Source organism: Corvus hawaiiensis, chromosome 20 (genome assembly GCF_020740725.1).
Source record: "Corvus hawaiiensis isolate bCorHaw1 chromosome 20, bCorHaw1.pri.cur, whole genome shotgun sequence".
Lineage (NCBI taxonomy): Eukaryota > Metazoa > Chordata > Aves > Passeriformes > Corvidae > Corvus > Corvus hawaiiensis.
Window position 1 is genome coordinate 5,384,222 of NC_063232.1, and position 20,352 is coordinate 5,404,573.

The 20,352-nt window shown below is 51.2% G+C and overlaps 1 protein-coding gene and 2 long non-coding RNA genes across 3 annotated transcripts; 1 reads left to right on the plus strand and 2 right to left on the minus strand.

Moving 5' to 3' along the window:
* Window positions 1-224: 224 nt before the first annotated feature.
* LOC125336377 lies at window positions 225-13,109 on the minus strand. Its single transcript, XR_007207739.1, has 2 exons — window positions 12,767-13,109; window positions 225-11,959 (listed from the first exon to the last, which is right to left on the minus strand). It is a non-coding gene; the product is annotated as an uncharacterized LOC125336377 (long non-coding RNA).
* Window positions 13,100-19,901, plus strand: ASL (argininosuccinate lyase). Its single transcript, XM_048324831.1, has 16 exons — window positions 13,100-13,520; window positions 14,838-15,032; window positions 15,143-15,226; window positions 15,533-15,589; window positions 16,159-16,256; window positions 16,429-16,506; window positions 16,752-16,829; window positions 17,221-17,273; window positions 17,496-17,558; window positions 17,725-17,839; window positions 18,488-18,572; window positions 18,751-18,810; window positions 18,946-19,029; window positions 19,287-19,367; window positions 19,463-19,569; window positions 19,661-19,901. The coding sequence occupies exons 1-16, from the start codon at window positions 13,506-13,508 to the stop codon at window positions 19,809-19,811; spliced, it is 1,404 nt and encodes a 467-aa protein (XP_048180788.1). The 5' UTR covers window positions 13,100-13,505; the 3' UTR covers window positions 19,812-19,901.
* LOC125336376 lies at window positions 13,904-19,469 on the minus strand. The gene is made up of 3 exons (XR_007207738.1): window positions 19,353-19,469; window positions 16,690-16,785; window positions 13,904-16,355 (listed from the first exon to the last, which is right to left on the minus strand). It is a non-coding gene; the product is annotated as an uncharacterized LOC125336376 (long non-coding RNA).
* Window positions 19,902-20,352: the final 451 nt, after the last annotated feature.

Sequence of the window (20,352 nt, forward strand, 5' to 3'; positions counted from 1 at the left end):
CATAAGCAAACTTCAATGCTTTAGGAACAGTCTTCAGTGCCAGGGCAGTGGGCAAGGAGCAGCCCCCAGTTTTCCAGGAGCTTTCACCACCGGATATAAAAGTGCTGGGCAAATTTTAAAAGCCAACTGCAAAAGCTTTTCAGCCCTTTTAATTTGAAAACCCCTAAAAAAGTTTCAGTGGACACATGTACCCCATCACACACGGATTGTAGTAAAGATAGGAATTCATTTATACTTCAGAATCATTTATTGTGGAGTCCTGTGGAATAAAAAAAAGCCAGGAGAGAGGTCTTCAAAGGCAGACTGAGAGCAGCTGGTGTGACTCAGTGCACAGGATGCAATGGATGCTGCCCTTTTTCATGTCAGGATTAACTGGCCTTGTAAGTTGGCCAAAACTGGCACAGCAAAAGCTCTGTGACTGCTCTGCCATATCCCAAACCCTGCACATGAAACCGCCTGAAAGAAGGGAAAGGATGTCGGTTTTCATGGGAAAACAGGGTATTTCCAGACAACCAAATTTTAGAGTTTTGTTACAGAAATCTGCTAACCCTTGTCTGCCTATCACCACTCTCTTCAGATAAGGGTTCAGAACCTTCAGCACAACAATTTTATTTCTCCTTTACACCTCTTTGTACCTCTCTCCCAGCAGCAAATTATTACAATTATTTTCACCCTTTCCCCAAAATTTCACTTTCCTGACGCGTTTTTCCAATCAATGCTGCTTTTTCCAATCCACAATGAAGACACAGCTGGGGATGAATGAACATAACACAGACACCTCTTTCAACAGCTTTTTTTCCTAATAGAGATACTCCTCCTAAACATTTCCCAGTGGAGACAGGAAGCCTGGTAAGGCTGTAAATACAAATATGGGTCAGCTCCACGTCCACTGACATCATGCAAGGCAGAGAGGGAATATCAAGAGAGAACCAGCTGGGCAGGAGGTGAGGTGAGGAGGTCACTTCAGCTTTAACTGCTGCTCATTAGGTGTTAGACAGTTATGCTACACCATCCATAGGGAATGCAGACATGGGTTTTTCCAAATGTGCTTAGCATGTCAACATTTTAAGCATTGGCTTGTGATTGTTACCACTAAGGCTTGGGGAGAGAGGGGCCTCGGTATTAACTATTGAAAGCAGGGGGCCTAGGACTTGCTATTGACAGCAGATCTGCGGGGTATTTGTGTTCTTTGTCATGAAAGATGTTTACTGTGTTCAGCATTTCGCTCAGCACCCTATGGTGTCTATTTCTTTTCTTTTCTTTCTTTCTTTTTTTTTTTTTTTTTTTGCCTTTTACATTCAAAAATTCATTAAAAACAAAGTTGGGGGGTTTTTTGAACAAAAAATGTCAGCACGGTTCCGCATCAACCGAGCTGACGGTGCGTTTGCCCGGCACGTTCAGCCCACGGAGCTGTTTTCTTTCTCCAAAGCAAAAAGACAGCTAAAAAAAAGGATGTTTTTAAAAGAAGGTGCACTGTAGCAGTTTCTGCCATCCTTTTCCTTCACAGTCCTATTGTGAAAAGTGAACTTCCAGAGCCACCAAAGCTCCTTCGGTGCTGCACTCCCTCAAGCATTGCACCCTTCCAGCAAAAAAATGAAATCGTAGAGAAGGACTCTGATGGATTACAAAAGTACAAATAAAGTTCAGATTCTTTGAGAACATTAAAATATATTTAATTAAACTTCTCTGTACTGCAGAATTGGCAATTTACTCTAGTACTCATTGTCACCTCGAAAAGGGTGTAGCTGGGAATATTAATGTAGGAATGATTTGCCATCCTCTCTGCCAGAAAGGAAAATAAGTGGGAGGCTTTTCCCTCAGAATTTCCTCAGTTTTAACTGTGGGGTGAGAATTTTGAGGTTAATCTTTCTATTTCAGATAAAATACTGAAAGGAGATGATGGGCAGTGGAGAGACATCCAAACCAGAACAAATGGAGAAGATAGCAATGAGAATGCACTTCAGTTTGCATTAAAAAGTATATTTTGCATTGCTATTTCACTGCTTTCCCCTCAAAAAAGTTCAACTCCCCAGCTCCAAGCATCTTTATGAAATCTTCTTTCTTCAATGTTTGTTTTTAAGTTGAGGAATTCTGCTTGCATTTAGTTTTACTTCCAGTTTTATTATAAAAATATTAGTCTACATTCTACATTGCTTATTATAAAGATGGTTATTGACTGCTTGGTCTAAAAATAAAGAGAGAATTCATCATTTCCTAGATACAAACTAGGGCAGGAGCTGAGCAGTGCACTCCAAGCCAATTAATCCCTGTGAAGTTTGCTAAATACACAGTGGCACTGCTGACAGGTCCCATGTGGGTTTAATATCCCCTGTCACATGTAGTATCAGACATGGGTTAGCAAAATCTTATTTATAAGATTCACTCCAGTTATAAATTCAGTGCTTAATGTTTTCACAACACGTTGGCAATCTCCTGTCAAAGCCCCGAGTAAGGACAAGGATGCTTTGAAAAGGTGAAGAAGACAAGAAAAGTGGTAAAAATGAGGGATTTCACAGTAGGAAGGAACAGGACTGCAAAAGGATCAAGTGCTGTTTCAGTGTCCTAGTGGAAAAAGGGGAAGGGGATGAGTTGTAGAACTGAGAGAACAGCAGAAAAGAATGAGAGGGTCAGTTAAAGGGAGGAAAATCCAACAGAAACGTGGATGAGAAAGTTGGAATATGTTTCCTGAGCTCTGTGAGAGGTTTGGACAATGCAGATGGAAAAATATTACACTGCAGGAGCTCACTTGGTAAGAGAAAGCAGCAAATATTCAGCTTTCTGTAGAGGGGCTGCAGAAAATACTCTGTCTGAGGAGTTAATGAGAAATCCGTGCTGAGCCACAGCTTCGCTGCTCTAAAAGCTCTCTTGTGCTTTAAATCAGTTACTTAATTCCAAGATATTTAGGGTGCGATGAGTTTAAGCTACACGTTATTGCCATAAGTATAACTTCAAGCCCCACAGCCACTGCCTGAGGCTCTCAGGTGCCCCCACAACCTTGGGACAGCAGGGAACCCCCAAATCTGGGGCTGTAGCATCCTTACAGGTGGGATGAAAAGTCTCACCCATGCAGAGATGGGAAAGAACAAGAAGCTCCCATCTATTTTTTGTGTTTATTGGAGTGGCAATGGGGACAGAGCAGCGTATCAGTTATATTTATATTAAAGCTTGCTCATTAGAGGGGTGTGACACAGAGCGATGCGACTCCTTCAACCCAGCGATATTCCCATGGGAGCATTCCAAGGATATTCCTGACCTGCCCACAGCGCAGGAGCTACGCCAGGTATAAAGCAATACTCGAGCATCCCTCCTAAGCCTCCTCCTCTCCAAAGCACCCCCTGGCCCCGAGCCGCAGAGCAGGGCTGGGAAGCGACAAGGGGGATACGGGGGGGACCCGAGCGGGGCCGGCCCCGGGCACACCCCGCCCCGGTGGGGCGGGACGAGCCGCCAGCCCCGAGCCGAGGGCTGTAAAAGCGGGGCAGCGGGGCCGGGGAGCAGCGAGCCACAGAGCGGCCGGGGCTGCGTGCGGAGCAGGTGAGCGGCGCCGGGGAACCGGGAGCGCACTGGGAGCGCATCGGGAGCGGCGCCCGGGGAACCGGGAGCGCAGTGGGAGCGCATCGGGAGCGGCGCCCGGGGAACTGGGAGCGCACTGGGAGCGCATCGGGAGCGGCGCCCGGGGAACTGGGAGCGCACCGGGCACCGGGAGCGCCCAGGGAATGGGGCAGGGAGCGGGCACCGGGGCAGCTGAGCATCTCCACGCTGTCCCGCAGGTTGCACCAGGTGCCAGGATCGCTGCACAAACGAGCAAAACGTCGTCCGAAATGGCAGCCGAGGTGAGGGGGAGCTTGGCTTTGCTGGTGGGGTGCTGCTCCGGGTCCTGCTCTGCTCTGTTTGGAACGGGTTGTGCAGGGACGTGGTGGGATCAGCATCCCTGGAAGGGTTCAGGAAAGGTGTCCGTGTGGTCCTTAGGGATGTGGGTTAGGGGTGCTCCTGGCAGTGTTGGACTCGCTGATCTTGGAGGTCTTTTCCAACTTTAATGATTCTGGGATTGGTTTTCCCGGGTTTTAAATGGAGAAGGGGATAGCGAACAACTTTGCTGCAATAATCAACCGTCCCACCTCGGATCCTGGCAGCAAAAACGTACCTGGACACCTCTTCCCCATCCCAGCAGCACCATTCATTCCCTGTCCCCTCTGCCCATCACGGAGTGCCCAGCGAGGAGCTGCAAAACTTTGGGGTTTTCCCCTATTTCCCCCCCTCCCCGCGGCATCTCCTGCGGACAAACCCGCTTCAAACGCAGAGCTCCCGCACCCCGAGCCTGCATCCTGCCTCCGCAGGCTCCCTCCTGCTCTTCCCTCCGCCAATCCTTTGGGAAAAGGGCTGCTGATGTCCCGGTCCCTGCCCGCTGTCCATGGTAGCTCCGCCGGCCGCCCGGCGCCGCGTACTTGTCGAGCCCTTCTGGGGGTGTTTTGGGGTTTTCTCTTTCCTTTTCATCTCACGGGAACATTTGTAACACGAAAAGGCACCCAGGCCTCTCTTTCTGCAACCTGCGCCTTTGCCGGTTTTATCCTAATTTTACACCAAAGCTTGCGAGAACGTGGAATCTGGAGCTGCTTCAAACGGTAACTTCAGACACTTTATAGTCGCAGGAGTGGTTTAGAGCATGTGGCTTGTGCTGGCCCACAGCTCTTTGTCAGAGGAACGTTTTCTTCTAGTCTCCCTAAAAGAGTGGGATTATTTAATATTTCAACCAGCTCTCACTATATCCCTGACTCCTTTACCTTTTTTTTTTTTTTTTTTGTCAGGAGTCCATCAAAGGGTCAGAGATCAGCAACTGCCTTAAAAGAGAGTTCCATGCTGATCATGCACCACGTGCCCTGATATTCATTTTCAGAGAGTCCTGCAGGAGTCAGATATCTTGGAGGATCCCCAAGCCAGACCTGTAACCTCAAGGGCTAAATTCTAGTGACAGTGACATGCCCTAAAGTCCAGAGTTTTGCTGGTATAGACTGAATAAAACCATTCCTGAGGTTGTCCACAGTTTTAGTTTGATAAGGATGGAGATGGACACAAACTGATTTTTAGGGGATATATCCATAAATCTGTGTCTCTTACCTTCTTTACTTGCAGGGGGACAAAATGATGGCAGGAAGGTTTGTGGGGAGCACAGATCCCATCATGGAGATGCTCAGCGCTTCCATTACTGTTGATCAGAGACTGTCTGAAGTCGACATCCAGGGGAGCATGGCTTATGCCAAAGCCTTGGAGAAGGCTGGAATCCTGTCTAAAACTGAGCTGGAGAAGATCCTGAGTGGCCTGGAAAAGGTATTTCTTCCCTTCACAATCTCCCATGTGTGCTGGAATGAATCTTTCCTTACCTGACAGCATCTTGCTGTTTTAAAAAGCATCTTTAAATGTCCATGTGTCCCATCCTCTTCAGACTGAGCAGTCACTAGGAATCATTTCAGTGGGAAGTAAGAACATCCTTTTCCTGCTGGCACGTGGAATTTTGAGTCTGGCTGCCCAGCTTGGTGGGAGACAATGCATAGCAGGTGTAGGGGGGGGAAGAAGAGTCAGCAGAGAAGGGGCTTTTATAAAATATCCATTGTTGTTGCTCACCCACCCTGGACAACAGTGGGTCTGTGCAATGTTTTATAGGAAAACCTTTGTGGATGATGCTGAAGAAATCACTGACATTTAGGCTCAATTTTTTCCTTGCAATGCTTAAATCCTCCATAACACTGCAGGATTATCATGGATAGAGAGATGAATCCCAGCAACAGTATGGAATACCAGGATACACAAGCAGCCTGAATGCCAGAGACTTAACACGTGTGGGAATGGCAGGAGCTGGGATTTGCTGGGGACACTCACAGCCCCCACACAGCAGGGTAGCTGTGGTGGCTGACTGGTGTTTCTGGTGTTTGCAGATCTCTGAGGAATGGTCCAAAGGAGTCTTTGGTGTGATCCAGACTGATGAGGATATCCACACTGCCAACGAGCGCAGACTAAAGGTTTGGCTCCTCTAACCTCTTGGTCCTGATCGTCTGCCTGACACTGAGGGCTTGTGCCTCTGTCCCTCTGTGAAATTCCTTTAGAGCTCGTGGCACTGAACCCCCTGGGGCACAGCCAAGGGTGCCCAAGCCCCTTTTTGTGGCACTGTACAAGCCCAGAACCCAAACCTGCCCTCCCCAGAACACATCCCATGGCTACTCCCTGGATCCTGGAGCTGAGTCCCTCCCAGGCAGGGAGATCTGCTCATGTGGATTGTCCTGCTTAGAGCACAGAGATCCTGACAGCAATCCTGCTCTTGTCCTCAGGAGCTGATTGGAGATGTAGCTGGGAAGTTGCACACTGGCAGAAGCAGGAATGATCAGGTACAGACAGAACCTTTTTTTCTTCCTCTGTATTCCTCCCCCACTTTACTTCAGGAGACCTCAGACCAGAGTGGCCTCTGGAACTCTTCCTGGAGGGCAAGAAATGGTGGCATTGCCACATAAATACAACCAAATGATGAGAAGATGATTTCCCTTCCCATCACACAGGACAAGGAGGGGTTTACCTTGCAGTCACTGCATTTGTCACATTCTGTGTGGCCTGACTGTGGCCAATCTCCCACAGGTTGTGACTGACCTGAAGCTGTTCATGAAGAATTCCCTCTCCATCATCTCCACGCACCTCCTGCAGCTCATTAAGACGCTGGTGGAACGCGCTGCCATGTGAGTCCTTTTCCACAGTCCCTGTTTTCCATAACTTTGGCCTTTTTGGGGCAGGAGACTCCTGGGTTTGTCCTTTGTCTGACCCCACTGGGCAGCAGCAAGGTCTCCTGTGCAGGGAGTTACAGCCAGGCAGTTTGGGGTAGCCCAGGGAGCACAACAGCCCCTTTTTCTCCAGAATTCACTTCACAGAAACTCTCCTCATCCCTCAGAGAAACCTTCCTTCATCCCTGGCAAAGGAGTTGAGGTGGGAGGTCCACACAAGGTTTTAGAAGGCACCAAACCCATCTGAAGGAGTGGGGAACACGTTTCAGGTTTTTCTGGCTGAGAAAAAGCTCAGCTGTGTTACCTCCCTGTTTAGCTCTGCTCCTGGCACTCCAAACCTATGGTGGACTGGGGAATCCTTGCCTGCCACAGAGGCATTGCTGCTCCAGGCAATTTTCCAGGCAGCCCAGGGCAGATTCACCACACTGGAATAGCTAAACCCAGTGTGCTTGGCTTGAAAGATGACAGGGAGAAGAAGAGGTCGACCCTTCAGCATCTCATAGGCTGAAAATGCTCAGTTTGTGACCCTGCCAGGAGCCCTGGTGTGTTCCTGTCCCTGCCCTCCTGTCCCTGCTGCTCACCTCTCCCTCCTTTCCCTCCCAGAGAAATCGATGTGATCCTGCCTGGCTACACCCACCTGCAGAAAGCTCAGCCCATCCGATGGAGCCAGTTCTTGCTCAGGTGAGCACCTCCCACCCTCTCCACCCTCGGGGCCCTGCTCTGCTGAGGGGACAGCCAGGGGTGGTGACAAACCAGAGGGAACCTCACAAACTGGAACAGGAATTCCCTGTGTCCCTTCCACTCCAACCTCATGTTTAAGGGTAGATCCCAGGCTCCAGGCATGGCAGCACAGGGATTGGAAAAAAAAAAAAGAGACATTCCCTAATTTCATGGCTCTCTCCCTGTTGTCCTTCCCCAGCCATGCTGTTGCTCTGACCCGGGATTCTGAGCGCCTGGGAGAGATAAAGAAGAGGATCAATGTCTTGCCTTTGGGAAGGTAAGATCTACCCTTTTGGTGATCACTGGGCCTTGCTTTGCTCTGCAAAGTCTTCAGGGGTGTCTTCCCTGCTTCCCAGAGCTCAGCTTTGGATGGACAGGAAAGGCTTATTGCATGATTTCTGTTTCTTTCTTCCCTGGCAGTGGAGCTCTGGCTGGAAACCCTGTGGAAATCGATAGAGAGATGCTGCGCAGTGGTAAATGTTATCCTGGGACTGAGGGGCATGGGAGTACCTGTCACACCTGGGAGGGAGGGAATGGCACCATAATACCCCATCCTGGAGCCAGAGCCTTTAATTTTCCAGGATTTTTGCTGCAGAGAGACAGGCAGTGCCTGTGAGGTGGGAGGAGGAAGAGCCACACCTGCTGCACTCTGGCTGTCTGGGTTCATAAGAAAAACCCCACTAAACATGTTTGTGTTCCTGGGACTGCTCAAGGGCTCTCAGTCACCTCCTCTGGGGCAGCCTGGTGCATTCAGGCTCCTGTCAGGGCCAGTGTGACCTCCTGTGTCCATCCCCTTCCTTGCAGAGCTGGAATTTGCTTCCATCAGCCTGAACAGCATGGATGCCGTCAGCGAGAGGGACTTTGTGGGTAAGCACAGGCAAATCTTCCCAGCACTGTGGGAAGCAGCTCCTGACACCTTTCCAGTTAACTTAACAAGGGGCTGAAATCCAGCACTAGGAGCAAAGGCCCAGTCAGGGCTCTCTGAGTTTTCCAAGCACCTTTTCCCCCTCCTCATTTCCTGCCTTCCGTGCAGTGGAATTCCTCTCAGTTGCCACCCTGCTGATGATCCACCTCAGCAAGATGGCCGAGGATCTCATCATCTACAGCACCAGCGAGTTTGGCTTCCTGACCCTCTCTGATACCTACTGGTAGGTTTTTGGTCTCTGCTGGGGGATTCTCCTCAGCTCTCCCACCCTTGGAGGGTGAGGCAGTGGTTGGGGTCTCTCTGTGCATGAGGCTGACCCAGCATCAAGACCTTGGCACAAAGGCACCCTCAGGGTGAATATTCCTCAGAAATGCTCACTTATTCCTGATTCCCATAAGTCAACCATGTATGTGTTCAGCAACTGCTGGCAGAGAGAACTTCCTGCTGTGCTGGGAATGCTGCCAAAGCCCTTCCTTGCCTGGCTGGTATTGCAATCCCAACAGACTCCTTGTCTGCAGAGTGGCACAACCACAGCCCTCCCTCCATGAAGTCACATCAATGCTTAGTCTGGCCTGCTGATACCACCCTGGAGGGGCTTGGAGGGAGAGCCTCCTTTTAACTCTGTCTTTGAGGGGTGGGACTGTGTGGCAGCTTTAGACAAGTTGCAAAAGCAAAGGCTTTGCTGTGGGAAACACGAGAATCTTGGCACACTTCATTCATAGATTTCCTACACCCTAAACAGGAGTACAAGGAAAGGGGATTTAGAGGTTTATTTTGGAGGGCTGGATCAGGGATTTCAGCCAGAGGGTCTTGCTCACCATTGCACTCCACACACTTTCCCTTCAGCTCTGGCAGTAGTGTGATGCCTCAGAAGAAGAATCCTGACAGTCTGGAGCTGATCCGCAGCAAAGCTGGCCGAGTGTTCGGACGGGTGAGCCCCAAAAAGGAGGAAGAGGGAGGGAAAATTGCTCATATTGGGGCTGGAGAATCCTCCTTTTTCTTGCCTTTTCTTTCCTAAAGAGCTGTGCCCAGTGTGGGTTCTGGACCTGCCCTGAGGCTGTGCTTTGCTCTGTTCCTCACTCCCTGCCTCTCCTGTTTCCCTCTGCAGCTGGCTGCAATTCTCATGGTCCTCAAAGGACTCCCGAGCACCTACAACAAGGACCTGCAGGTAAAGCCTTTGTTCCTTTCCACACCATCTCTCTGAGCAGACACAGCTATCTCCTACTCTTGAGCTGTCCCACCACTCCATTTCTCTGCACAGCCCCTGGCTGGGTGCTGGGAAAGGGGCTGAGGCAGGGGATGCTGCAGGAGACACCCTGAATGCCATGGCAGGAGCCTCTGGGATCACATCCCTGCTCTGCTGCCTGGGCTGCTCAGCCTCTTGTGCTGCACCAGGCTGGCTCAGAGCCATTTCCATCGCTGTTCCAACACAGGAGGACAAGGAGGCCGTCTTTGATGTCGTAGACACCCTGAATGCTGTGCTCCAGGTTGCCACTGGAGTGATTTCCACCCTCCAGGTAAGGATTCACTATGGAACATGGAGCACATTCTGTGAGTAACACGGGGGACAGAGCTCCAGGCTGGTTCTAAAGTGAAAACTCTTCAGTACCTCACCCACACTGCTCATTTTGGTCCCTCTTAGAGCTGAAGTGCTCCAAGGAAGAGCTGATTATAGATAACATCTCCCTCTGTCCGTCCTTTCTGCAGATCAACAAGGAGAACATGGAGAAGGCACTGAGCCCTGAGATCCTGTCATCTGACCTGGCTCTCTACTTGGTTCATAAAGGAGTAAGTACCAGAGGGAGAGCTGGAGCTGGGATTTCTTTGGATACAGAGGAGCTGCTCAGTGAGGAGCTGGGATGAGGCCCCTCTGTTCTGTCCCAGGGTGATGAGCAGTCAACAACCACGAAAGCTGAAAACACATCCTTTACATGCATCTCAAGGGACTTCATAGTAATTTACCCCCAAATTACTTGATCATAATTTATTCCTAAATCCACCCAAGCAACCCCAGATTCAGCTTGCATTGCCCTAAAGGGAAAACAGGCCAGCCAAAAAAGGCAGCACATCCATTTTTCTAATGGAAAAGCAGCCCAGCTGCCTGGTCACTGACTGCCACCTCTGCTTCCCCCGGCAGCTGCCCTTCAGACAAGCCCACATTGCTGCTGGCAAGGCCGTCCACCTCGCCGAGACCAAAGGCATCACCATCAACAATCTCAGCCTGGAGGACCTGAAGAGCATCAGGTTTGGATCTCTGTTATTTCACTTCCCTGCACAGGCAGGGAGCAGCCTCCCTGAGCAGCCTTCCCAAAAGTGCCTCAAAATCCTCCTGTCCTGAATATCAAGGGCTGCTCCTCCTGGGGCTGAAAACACTGGAGGGGGACAATATCAGCTCCATTCCACTCCATCAGGGCATGGGCAAGAGTTATTGGGAGGGGCTGGGAGACACTCCTGCCCTAAGCAGGAAGCCCCCAGAGGGGTTTGGCTCTGAAGTTCCTTGGAGTCCCCTTGGACTGTCAGCAGAAGGGCAGGAGGGTGCCCTGTCCTCACTCCCTCAGCCTCTCCACAGACACTGGGCATATGGAACAGCCCAGAGCCCCCTGACAGCCCTCCCTGTGCCCCCAGCCCCCTGTTTGGCAGCGACGTGGCGCAGGTGTTCAGCGTGGTGAGCAGCGTGGAGCAGTACACGGCCGCGGGCGGCACCGCCAAGAGCAGCGTGTCCGCCCAGATCGAGCAGCTGCGGGAGCTGCTCAAGAGGCTCAAGGAACAGGCTTAGAGTGTGGGGAGAGATCCCGTGCCTGCAGCGTTGTGCCTGTGCCACTGGTCTGGAGTTAATAAACACTGGGGTGTCTGTAGTTCACTGAAATTCCTCTCTTGTGTCTTGATTCTTTGGGGCACGGTTGGGCTGAGCTCAGAATGTGGGCTCTTCCTTCCTTCTGGGTATGTGTCTCTTGGAGGGGAGGCTGGCAGACTGGGATTGTCCCTTTTCACTCAGCAAAGCTCCTTTTCCAGCCCAGCCTTGTGAAGCTGGAGTTTTGCTCAGCCCCTTCTCCCTGTGCTGAGGCAGCAGCACGTTGTTGACTCAGAGCTGCAGGTCTGGAACACACACAGGGAGTAGAAGTAACAAAGGTGTTGCCTCACCAAGTTTAGGGCAAGGGCTGCAGCACAGACAGGACACACTGCCAGCAGCTAAATCTCCAGCCAAAGTACCCCAGGAGACACAGAGTTCTTGCACCTCTGGAGCATTTGTGCTTTTAACACGTGGAAGAAGGATCAGCAACAGCAAAATTCCCTTTTTTCAACACTTCTCACTGCTCTCAGTCTCTCCTTATTCTGGCCCTAAACCAAATCCATTTTCCTGGCATTTAAACAGCACATTTCAGTTACCTTTCCACAAACCTCCTTTGTGTTTGCTCCTTTCCTTCCTGCTGTGTTCCTGTTTTGGCTCATGTCTCGCTCTCCAGACTGGCCACCTGTAGCCAGGAAATCACTTACGCACACTCAGCTGCCAGGCTAAAGGAACAGGAAAGCCACAGGTAACACCAACAGTCAACACCTGCAGAGTCAGAAGAACAGAAATTTCCTCATCTCCACCTCACAGTTGTTTTTTCTCCCATAAACTTTCCTGATCTGTGCCACTCCCCTTATTTTTCCTATTTGTATCTTCCTCTCCCTTCAGAGCCTCAGCTGAACAGATTTTTTCTTGCTCCCAGCAGCAAATGTCTGGCATTGTCCCTCACGGCTAATGCTGGGTGACACGTGGCCAAAATGAAAGGAAAAGGGAAGTAGCAGATTACCACATTTTAGTCTCTTACTTAAATAAGTAGTTTACAGTCACTGGTACTTTCCACCCATCCACCCCTTTTCTTAGAATTGTGAAATAATTGAGATTAGAGGGGCCCGTGGAGGTGTCTGGAGCTCCACAGACATTTCAGAGTGTGGTCCATGGTGTCTCCAGACTTTCACCATCACCCTTCTCTGACTCGTTGGGATTTAGGTTTTGGTCTCAAACCCCGGCTCATTACAGGCCACAGGAAGGCACCTGAGCCAGGAATTCACTCAGGCTGATTATCAGCTGGGTCTCTCTGGATGTAAATCTAGTGCTCACCATTCTTCCAAACCCTCAGAAACCTCCTGTCAAAGCCTGGAATATGGACATCCATAAAGGATGAACGTGAAAAAAAAAGCATTAAAAGTGAGGGACTTCAGAAGAGGAAGGAATCTGGCAACAAAACGGTTCAAAGAGGTTTTCTCAGGGTAGACAGCGTGATGCTCTGTGCATCCTCAAACCTGAAAGCCTGAAAAAGAAATAATCATAATTGGAAATGTTTGAGAAGCGGTGAATTAATTGCTGGCTACCTACAGAGTCTGAGCCTTGCTCCGGATGGATACTGAAGGCACTACCCTGGAAATCCAGCTGCAAAAGGACCTTGCGGGGCAGCCAGAGGCAGCTGGATGTCACTGGTAGCGTCCTGGAGCATCCCCATGCACAGCCGTGCAATCCCAAGGACCTGGATTAGGCTCCTTCCCGCCTGAATTATGACAACGGGGCTGGTTAAAGGACAGAAAACCCCGAAGGGGACAAGAAAACGGGGATGCCACTCCTGAGCGTCCTGTAAAGCGCAGGGACAAGCCGTGCCACTGCACAGCAGGACCGGGAGCGGGGCCGGGCCGGGCACTCCCCGCCCCGGCGGGCGGGACGAGCTGCGGGAGCGCCGGGAGCGCGGCCGGGGTGCGCCGGGAGCGGACCGGGATCGGCACCGGGATCGGAGCTGGAATCAGGACCGGGACTGGAGCTCGGATCGGCAGCGGAGCTGGGATAGGGATTGGAGCTGAGATCGGGACAGCGATTGGAGCTGGAATTGGGACCGGGTTTGGAGCTGGAATCGGGACCGGAGCTGGGATAGGGATTGGAGCTGGGATCAGGATCGGAACACAGCTGGGATCGGAACCGGAGCTGGGACCGGCACCGGGAGTGGAGCGGGGATCGAGACCGGAGCTGGAATTGGGATCGGGACCGGGACTGTGACCGGGATCGGGACCGGGACTAGAGCTGCCCCGCCGGTGGCCCCGCTGCGCACACGGAGCCGGCAGCGGCCGCGATGGCAGCAGCCGAGGTGAGCGCGGACTTTGCTTCCCCGGGGGGTGTCCGGGGGTGCTCAGCCGAGCGGAGCTGTCTCGGAGCCTCCGCGTTCTTGCCTCTGGCTCCCTGGGAAAGGCCGATGCCCCGTGCCTGGGACTCGGGCTCAGGCACAGGCACCTCCCAGCAGCTTGTGTAAACACTGCTCGGCACAAAAGCTGCGTTTTCAGTTTCCTTCCCTGCCGAGACGTGACCAGGCATCCTGGCGAGTCTCACTTTCTGCTTTCCAAGTCGGTGCTCCACGTTCCAGGCAGTGCCCATCACTTCCAGGCTGGAAGCCACTGCTCCAAACAGTCCTGGAGCATCCTAAAATTAATCTTGCAGCTTTGATTTCCCGATTGTAAATGTGTATTTGCAGTGTTTTTGCTGACACACTTCTTGCTTTGATGGAAAGCTTTAAGTACTGAAGTTGTACCTGGATATTCCTGTTCCCCACTCAAGTGCTGAGCCTCTGGAATGGCCTTTAATTTAGCATTAATTTTGCTCCTGGGGGCACCAAATGAGTGCTGAGGAGCTCTAACACTTCTTTTTAGATTCTGATTCCTCTCTCTGCCTTCCTTCAGCTTTCTAACAAAGCTGCCTTCCACACATGGCTGCCCCTTATCTCTGCAGGCACTCTCCTGTTGTCCTTTCAGGCTCAGGGACATGGAGACAGTCACCAGGGAAAACATCTTTAAGGTTACTCAACAGTGTTTTGTCTGACTGGTAAAGCCCTGGCACAGATCAGCTTCCAGCTGTCCTGCCAGCTCTTGCTGTCCATGGTAGTTATAGTGACCAGCATGAGAAGAAACTTGTTGGGGTGTTTAAAAAGTAGATTAGTAATTATTATCCACTCTGCAGTGCTGCTCTATTTTGTCCCTTCCTTCAGGAGTCCTCCAATTCCTTTCTGTGCCTGGTAGCACTGGAGAGTTGCTTTTGAAATCTTGGGTTTCAGTGTAAGTCTGGCAGAATTAAAACTTCAGGGGTTGTCTTACCTGGGCAAGCAAAAAGCTCCTGAGCAGGTGACACAGCTCAGGTGAGGCCACCCAGGCTCTGAGTCACTGCTGGAGAAGCTCCCACACGACACACGCCCTGCTGTGGGGCACAGCTGGAGCCCTGCACAAGCCTTTGGTCACCCACTGAAATGGGTGACACATTCCAGGGGGTGAGGTCACCACAGGAATCCTGGTTTGGGTGGGAAAACCCCACTTTTGTTTCTGTGCTGGCCCCCATAAATGCATCACTGGATGTTATATCCTGCATAGGATTTATCTGAAGTTATTAGGCCACTTTAATTCACTGTTTTCTCTCTCAGGGGAATAAACTTTGGGGTGGAAGATTCAGTGGAAGCACAGATCCAATCATGGAGATGCTCAATGCTTCCATTAGTTATGACCAGAGACTGTCTGAAGTCGACATCCAGGGGAGCATGGCTTATGCCAAAGCCTTGGAGAAGTCTGGGATCCTGTCTAAAACTGAGCTGGAGAAGATCCTGAGTGGCCTGGAAAAGGTATTTCTTTCCTTTTCAAACTGTCAGGTGAATGATTCTCTCCTGACCTGAGAGCAGCCTCCTTGGATTTAATCACCATCGTGGCTGACTGGTTCTTCTGGTGTTTGCAGATCTCTGAGGAATGGTCCAAAGGAGTATTTGTGCTGAAACAAACTGATGAGGATATCCACACTGCCAACGAGCGCAGACTAAAGGTTTGGCTCCTCTAACCTCTTGGTCCTGATCGTCTGCCTGACACTGAGGGCTTGTGCCTCTGTCCCTCTGTGAAATTCCTTTAGAGCTCGTGGCACTGAACCCCCTGGGGCACAGCCAAGGGTGCCCAAGCCCCTTTTTGTGGCACTGTACAAGCCCAGAACCCAAACCTGCCCTCCCCAGAACACATCCCATGGCTACTCCCTGGATCCTGGAGCTGAGTCCCTCCCAGGCAGGGAGATCTGCTCATGTGGATTGTCCTGCTTAGAGCACAGAGATCCTGACAGCAATCCTGCTCTTGTCCTCAGGAGCTGATTGGAGATGTAGCTGGGAAGTTGCACACTGGCAGAAGCAGGAATGATCAGGTACAGACAGAACCTTTTTTTCTCCCTCTGTATTCCTCCTCCTCAGTTCTTTAATTGAATATTTTTATGCAATCCTTCTCATGCCCTGGCACACTCTAGCCTGTATTCCCTTTAAATTAATGATGGCTTTAAACTAATGATGCTGCAGTGGCTCATCCATCCAGGGGAGTGGGATGTGTAGGGCTGCTTCCTGGTGGTAAAAGGCCACAAAATTCCACTGACATCTCTGAAAAGCTCCAGAACCACTGATTCTGCTCACTGGGAGCCACACATCATTCAGGATCAGTCCTCCTCAGGATGATCAACTTTTGTTGGTTGGGAATTTTCTGCTTCAAACTTGACAATACCTGAGAAGTCCCCTGAAAAAAATGGATTTTGGTTTTGTCTGTGGAAAGCAACAGCAGCTTTCACAAATCAGTGACCAGGGATGCATTCCATATGAGGAGGATTTCCCTTCCCATCACCCAGAACTAGGAGGGGATAACAGTGCCAGGGAGTTCTGCTGAGCATTATTTGGTCACTAAATCTGTCCCATTGTGCTTGGCCTGGCTGTGGCCAATCTCCCACAGGTTGTGACTGACCTGAAGCTGTTCATGAAGAATTCCCTCTCCATCATCTCCACGCACCTCCTGCGGCTCACTGAGACGCTGGTGGAACGCGCTGCCACGTGAGTCCTTTTCCACAGTCCCTGTTTTCCATAACTTTGGCCTTTTTGGGAGCAGGAGATTTTTAGGCTTGTCCTTTGACAGTGCAGCAGCAGGGTCTCCTGTGCAGGGAGTTACAGACCTGTCTCTGCCCTCCTGTCCCTGCTGCTCACCTCTCCCTCCTTTCCCTCCCAGAGAAATCGATGTGATCCTGCCTGGCTACACCCACCTGCAGAAAGCTCAGCCCATCCGATGGAGCCAGTTCTTGCTCAGGTGAGCACCTCCCACCCTCTCCACCCTCAGGGCCCTGCTCTGCTGAGGGGGCAGCCAGGGGTGGTGACAAACCAGAGGGAACCTCACAAACTGGAACAGGAATTCCCTGTGTGGCTCTGACCAGCTGGGAATCTAAGCATGGATTGAGCAACTCCCCGTTCTCCATCCTTTGGCCATTCTCACCTCCTGAGGTGCAATATTGTTCAGCTTCATCTCCCAGTTTCATCTCTCCTGTCCTTCCCCAGCCATGCTGTTGCTCTGACCCGGGATTCCGAGCGCCTGGGAGAGGTGAAGAGGAGGATCAATGTCTTGCCTTTGGGAAGGTAAAATTTATTTTTTATTGTGATCCTCAGTCCTCATTTTGCTCTGAGATAAGGCCAAGAGGCAGATCTGTCCATCCCCTGAAACACTGGGGTTTCTATTCCACAGACACTGCAGCCCAGCTTCCCTGTCCAAAGGTTCTCACCATAAATATATTGTTCTATCCCTTGGAAATCAAGGATTACAAGGCTTCCATCAAGCAAACCTTCCTCCTTGAAGAGAAATTCTGGTTTACTCCAGAGTTCAGAATTTGATGAGCCTCAGAGCACACTGTGACACCAAAGTGAACTGGGGGAGGGAAATCTTCAGAGAGGTGTCACCACTAGAGCTCAGTTTTGGTTGGATAGCAGTTTGGATATCATGGGTGACTTCTGGTTCTTTCTTCCCTGGCAGTGGAGCTCTGGCTGGGAACCCCCTGGGAATCGACAGAGAGCTGCTCTGCAGTGGTAAATGTTATCCTGGTGTTGAGGAACAGGAATACTCAAAATATCAGGGCCTCTGGGACGCATCAGCACATTGTCCTGATGTTATTTTGGATGTGTTGCAGCACTTTAACAAGGGGGTGGAGGGTAATGAATATAAAAAGTCACTTGCACTGAGGCAGCCTGGTGCATTCAGGCTCCCGTCAGGGCCAGTGTGACCTCCTGTGTCCATCCCCTTCCTTGCAGAGCTGGAATTTGCTTCCATCAGCCTGAACAGCATGGATGCCGTCAGCGAGAGGGACTTTGTGGGTAAGCACAGGCAAATCTTCCCAGCACTGTGGGAAGCAGCTCCTGACACCTTTCCAGTTAACTTAACAAGGGGCTGAAATCCAGCACTAGGAGCAAAGGCCCAGTCAGGGCTCTCTGAGTTTTCCAAGCACCTTTTCCCCCTCCTCATTTCCTGCCTTCCGTGCAGTGGAATTCCTCTCAGTTGCCACCCTGCTGATGATCCACCTCAGCAAGATGGCCGAGGATCTCATCATCTACAGCACCAGCGAGTTTGGCTTCCTGACCCTCTCTGATGCCTACAGGTAGGTCTCAACCCTGGGCAGAGCTCCTCCCTCAGCCTCTCCTCCTCAGCTCTCCTGCCCTGGGAGGGTGAGGCAGTGGTTGGGGTCTCTCTGTGCATGAGGCTGACCCAGCATCAAGAGCTTTGCACAAAGGCACCCTCAGGTGCCTATTCATCCTCAGGGTGAATATTCCTCAGAAATGCTCATTTATTTGTCATTCTGGTAACTTAACCACATTTGCATTCATCAGCAACTCCTGTCCAGCAACTGCTGGCAGAGAGAACTTCCTGCTGTGCTGGGAATGCTGCCAAAGCCCTTCCTTGCCTGGCTGGGATTGCAATCCCAACAGACTCCTTGTCTGCAGGGTGGCACAACCACAGCCCTCCCTCTGTGAAGTCACATCAATGCTTAGTCTGGCCTGCTGATACCACCCTGGAGGGGCTTGGAGGAAGAGCCTCCTTTTAGCTCTCTCTTTGAGGGGTGGGACTGTGTGGCAGCTCCAGACAAGTTGCAAAAGCAAAGAGAAACTCAGCAGTTCACTGATTTCCTACACCTGAAACAGGACTATGATGAAGGGGGACCTTGCTTTTGGAGGGCTGGGTCAGTGATGATTTGTGTGTATGGATGGGAGTTTTGCTCAGCAGTGCACTCCACTCATCTCCCATCCAGTACTGGCAGCAGCCTGATGCCTCAGAAGAAGAATCCTGACAGTCTGGAGCTGATCCGCAGCAAAGCCGGCCGAGTGTTCGGACGGGTGAGCCCCAAAAAGGAGGAAGAGGGAGGGAAAACTGCTCATATTGGGGCTGGAGAATCCTCCTTTTTCTTGCCTTTTTTTTTTTTTTTTTTTGTAAAGAGCTGTGTGCTCTGAGCCTGTGCTGGGGCTGTGCTTTGCTCTGTTCCTCACTCCCTGCCTCTCCTGTTTCCCTCTGCAGCTGGCTGCAATGCTCATGGTCCTCAAAGGACTCCCAAGCACCTACAACAAGGACCTGCAGGTAAAGCCTTTGTTCCTTTCCACACCATCTCTCCTGCTGGCTGCAAGAGTCAGGAGAGCTGGGCTGCTGAGCCTGGTGGGTTTTTGTGCTGTACCAGCTTGACTCAGAGCCATTTCCATCGCTGTTCCAACACAGGAGGACAAGGAGGCCGTCTTTGATGTCGTAGACACCCTGAATGCTGTGCTCCAGGTTGCCACTGGAGTGATTTCCACCCTCCAGGTAAGGCTTTTTCTTCATCCTCTCAGTATTGAACATGATTGTGGTGCACATTCTGTGAGTAACTCAGGGAGCAGAGCTCCAGACTGTTCCCAAATAAAATCACTTCAGTGCCTCACCCACATTGCTCATTTTGGTCCCCTCTGTCAGCTGCTCAGAGCATCTTTTTAGAGCTCCAGATGAATTCCCCTCACTCTGAGCACTAACATGCCCCAAGGAGGAGCTGATGGTAACATGTCCCTGGGATCCTCCTCCTGCAGATCAACAAGGAGAACATGGAGAGGGCGCTGAGCCCGGAGATGTTGGCTACTGACCTGGCTCTTTACCTGGTTCGGAAGGGAGTAAGTGCCAGAGGGAGACCTGGAGCTGGGATTTCTTTGGATGCAGAGGAGGAACTGAGCTGAGTCCCCTCTGCTCTGTCCCCTTCCCACTGCAGATGCCCTTCAGACAAGCCCACGTGGCCTCTGGCAAAGCCGTCCAGCTGGCTGAGACCAAAGGCATCACCATCAACCACCTCAGCCTGGAGGACCTGCAGAACATCAGGTTTGTATCTCTGTTACTTCAGCTCCCCAAAGTGCCCCAAAACCCTCTGCAGCAGCCCAGAGCCCCCTGACAGCCCTCCCTGTGCCCCCAGCCCCCTGTTTGGCAGCGACGTGGCGCAGGTGTTCAGCGTGGTGAGCAGCGTGGAGCAGTACACGGCCGCGGGCGGCACCGCCAAGAGCAGCGTGTCCGCCCAGATCGAGCAGCTGCGGGAGCTGCTCAAGAGGCTCAAGGAACAGGCTTAGAGTGTGGGGAGAGATCCCGTGCCTGCAGCGTTGTGCCTGTGCCACTGGTCTGGAGTTAATAAACACTGGGGTGTCTGTAGTTCACTGAAATTCCTCTCTTGTGTCTTGATACTTCAACAGCTCATCCTCCTTCCTATCCCCAAGAAGGCACTTGGCGCACCTTTTTGCCATTTCCAGTAACTTTTTACCCTCACACTTCAAAGAGTGACTCTGAAAATAAATAGAAGTAAGCAGGCAACAAATAAATAACCAGAATTAAGTAAGCAATAATAATAAGCTGTGCCAGGGGAGGTTTAGGTTGGACATCAGGAGGAATTCCCCCACAGAAAAGGCGATAAACATCAGAACAGGCTGTGCAGGGAGGTGGAATCACTGTCCCTGGACGTGTTTAAGGGAAGAGTGGATGTGGCACTCAGTGCCCTGGTCTGGGTGATAAGAGTGGCATTGGGTCACAGGTTGGACTCGGTGACCTCGTAGGTCTTTTACAACCTAAATGATTCTGTGATTGATTGATAAAATAAATAAATAAATAAATAAATAT

Excerpts from the sequence above, each read along its gene's own strand:
- ASL (XM_048324831.1), top strand. Across the intron at positions 17,840-18,487 it reads ACCCTCTCTGATGCCTACAG|TACTGGCAGCAGCCTGATGC; the intron begins GTAGGTCTCAAC and ends TCTCCCATCCAG. Across the intron at positions 19,368-19,462 it reads TTTACCTGGTTCGGAAGGGA|ATGCCCTTCAGACAAGCCCA; the intron begins GTAAGTGCCAGA and ends TTCCCACTGCAG.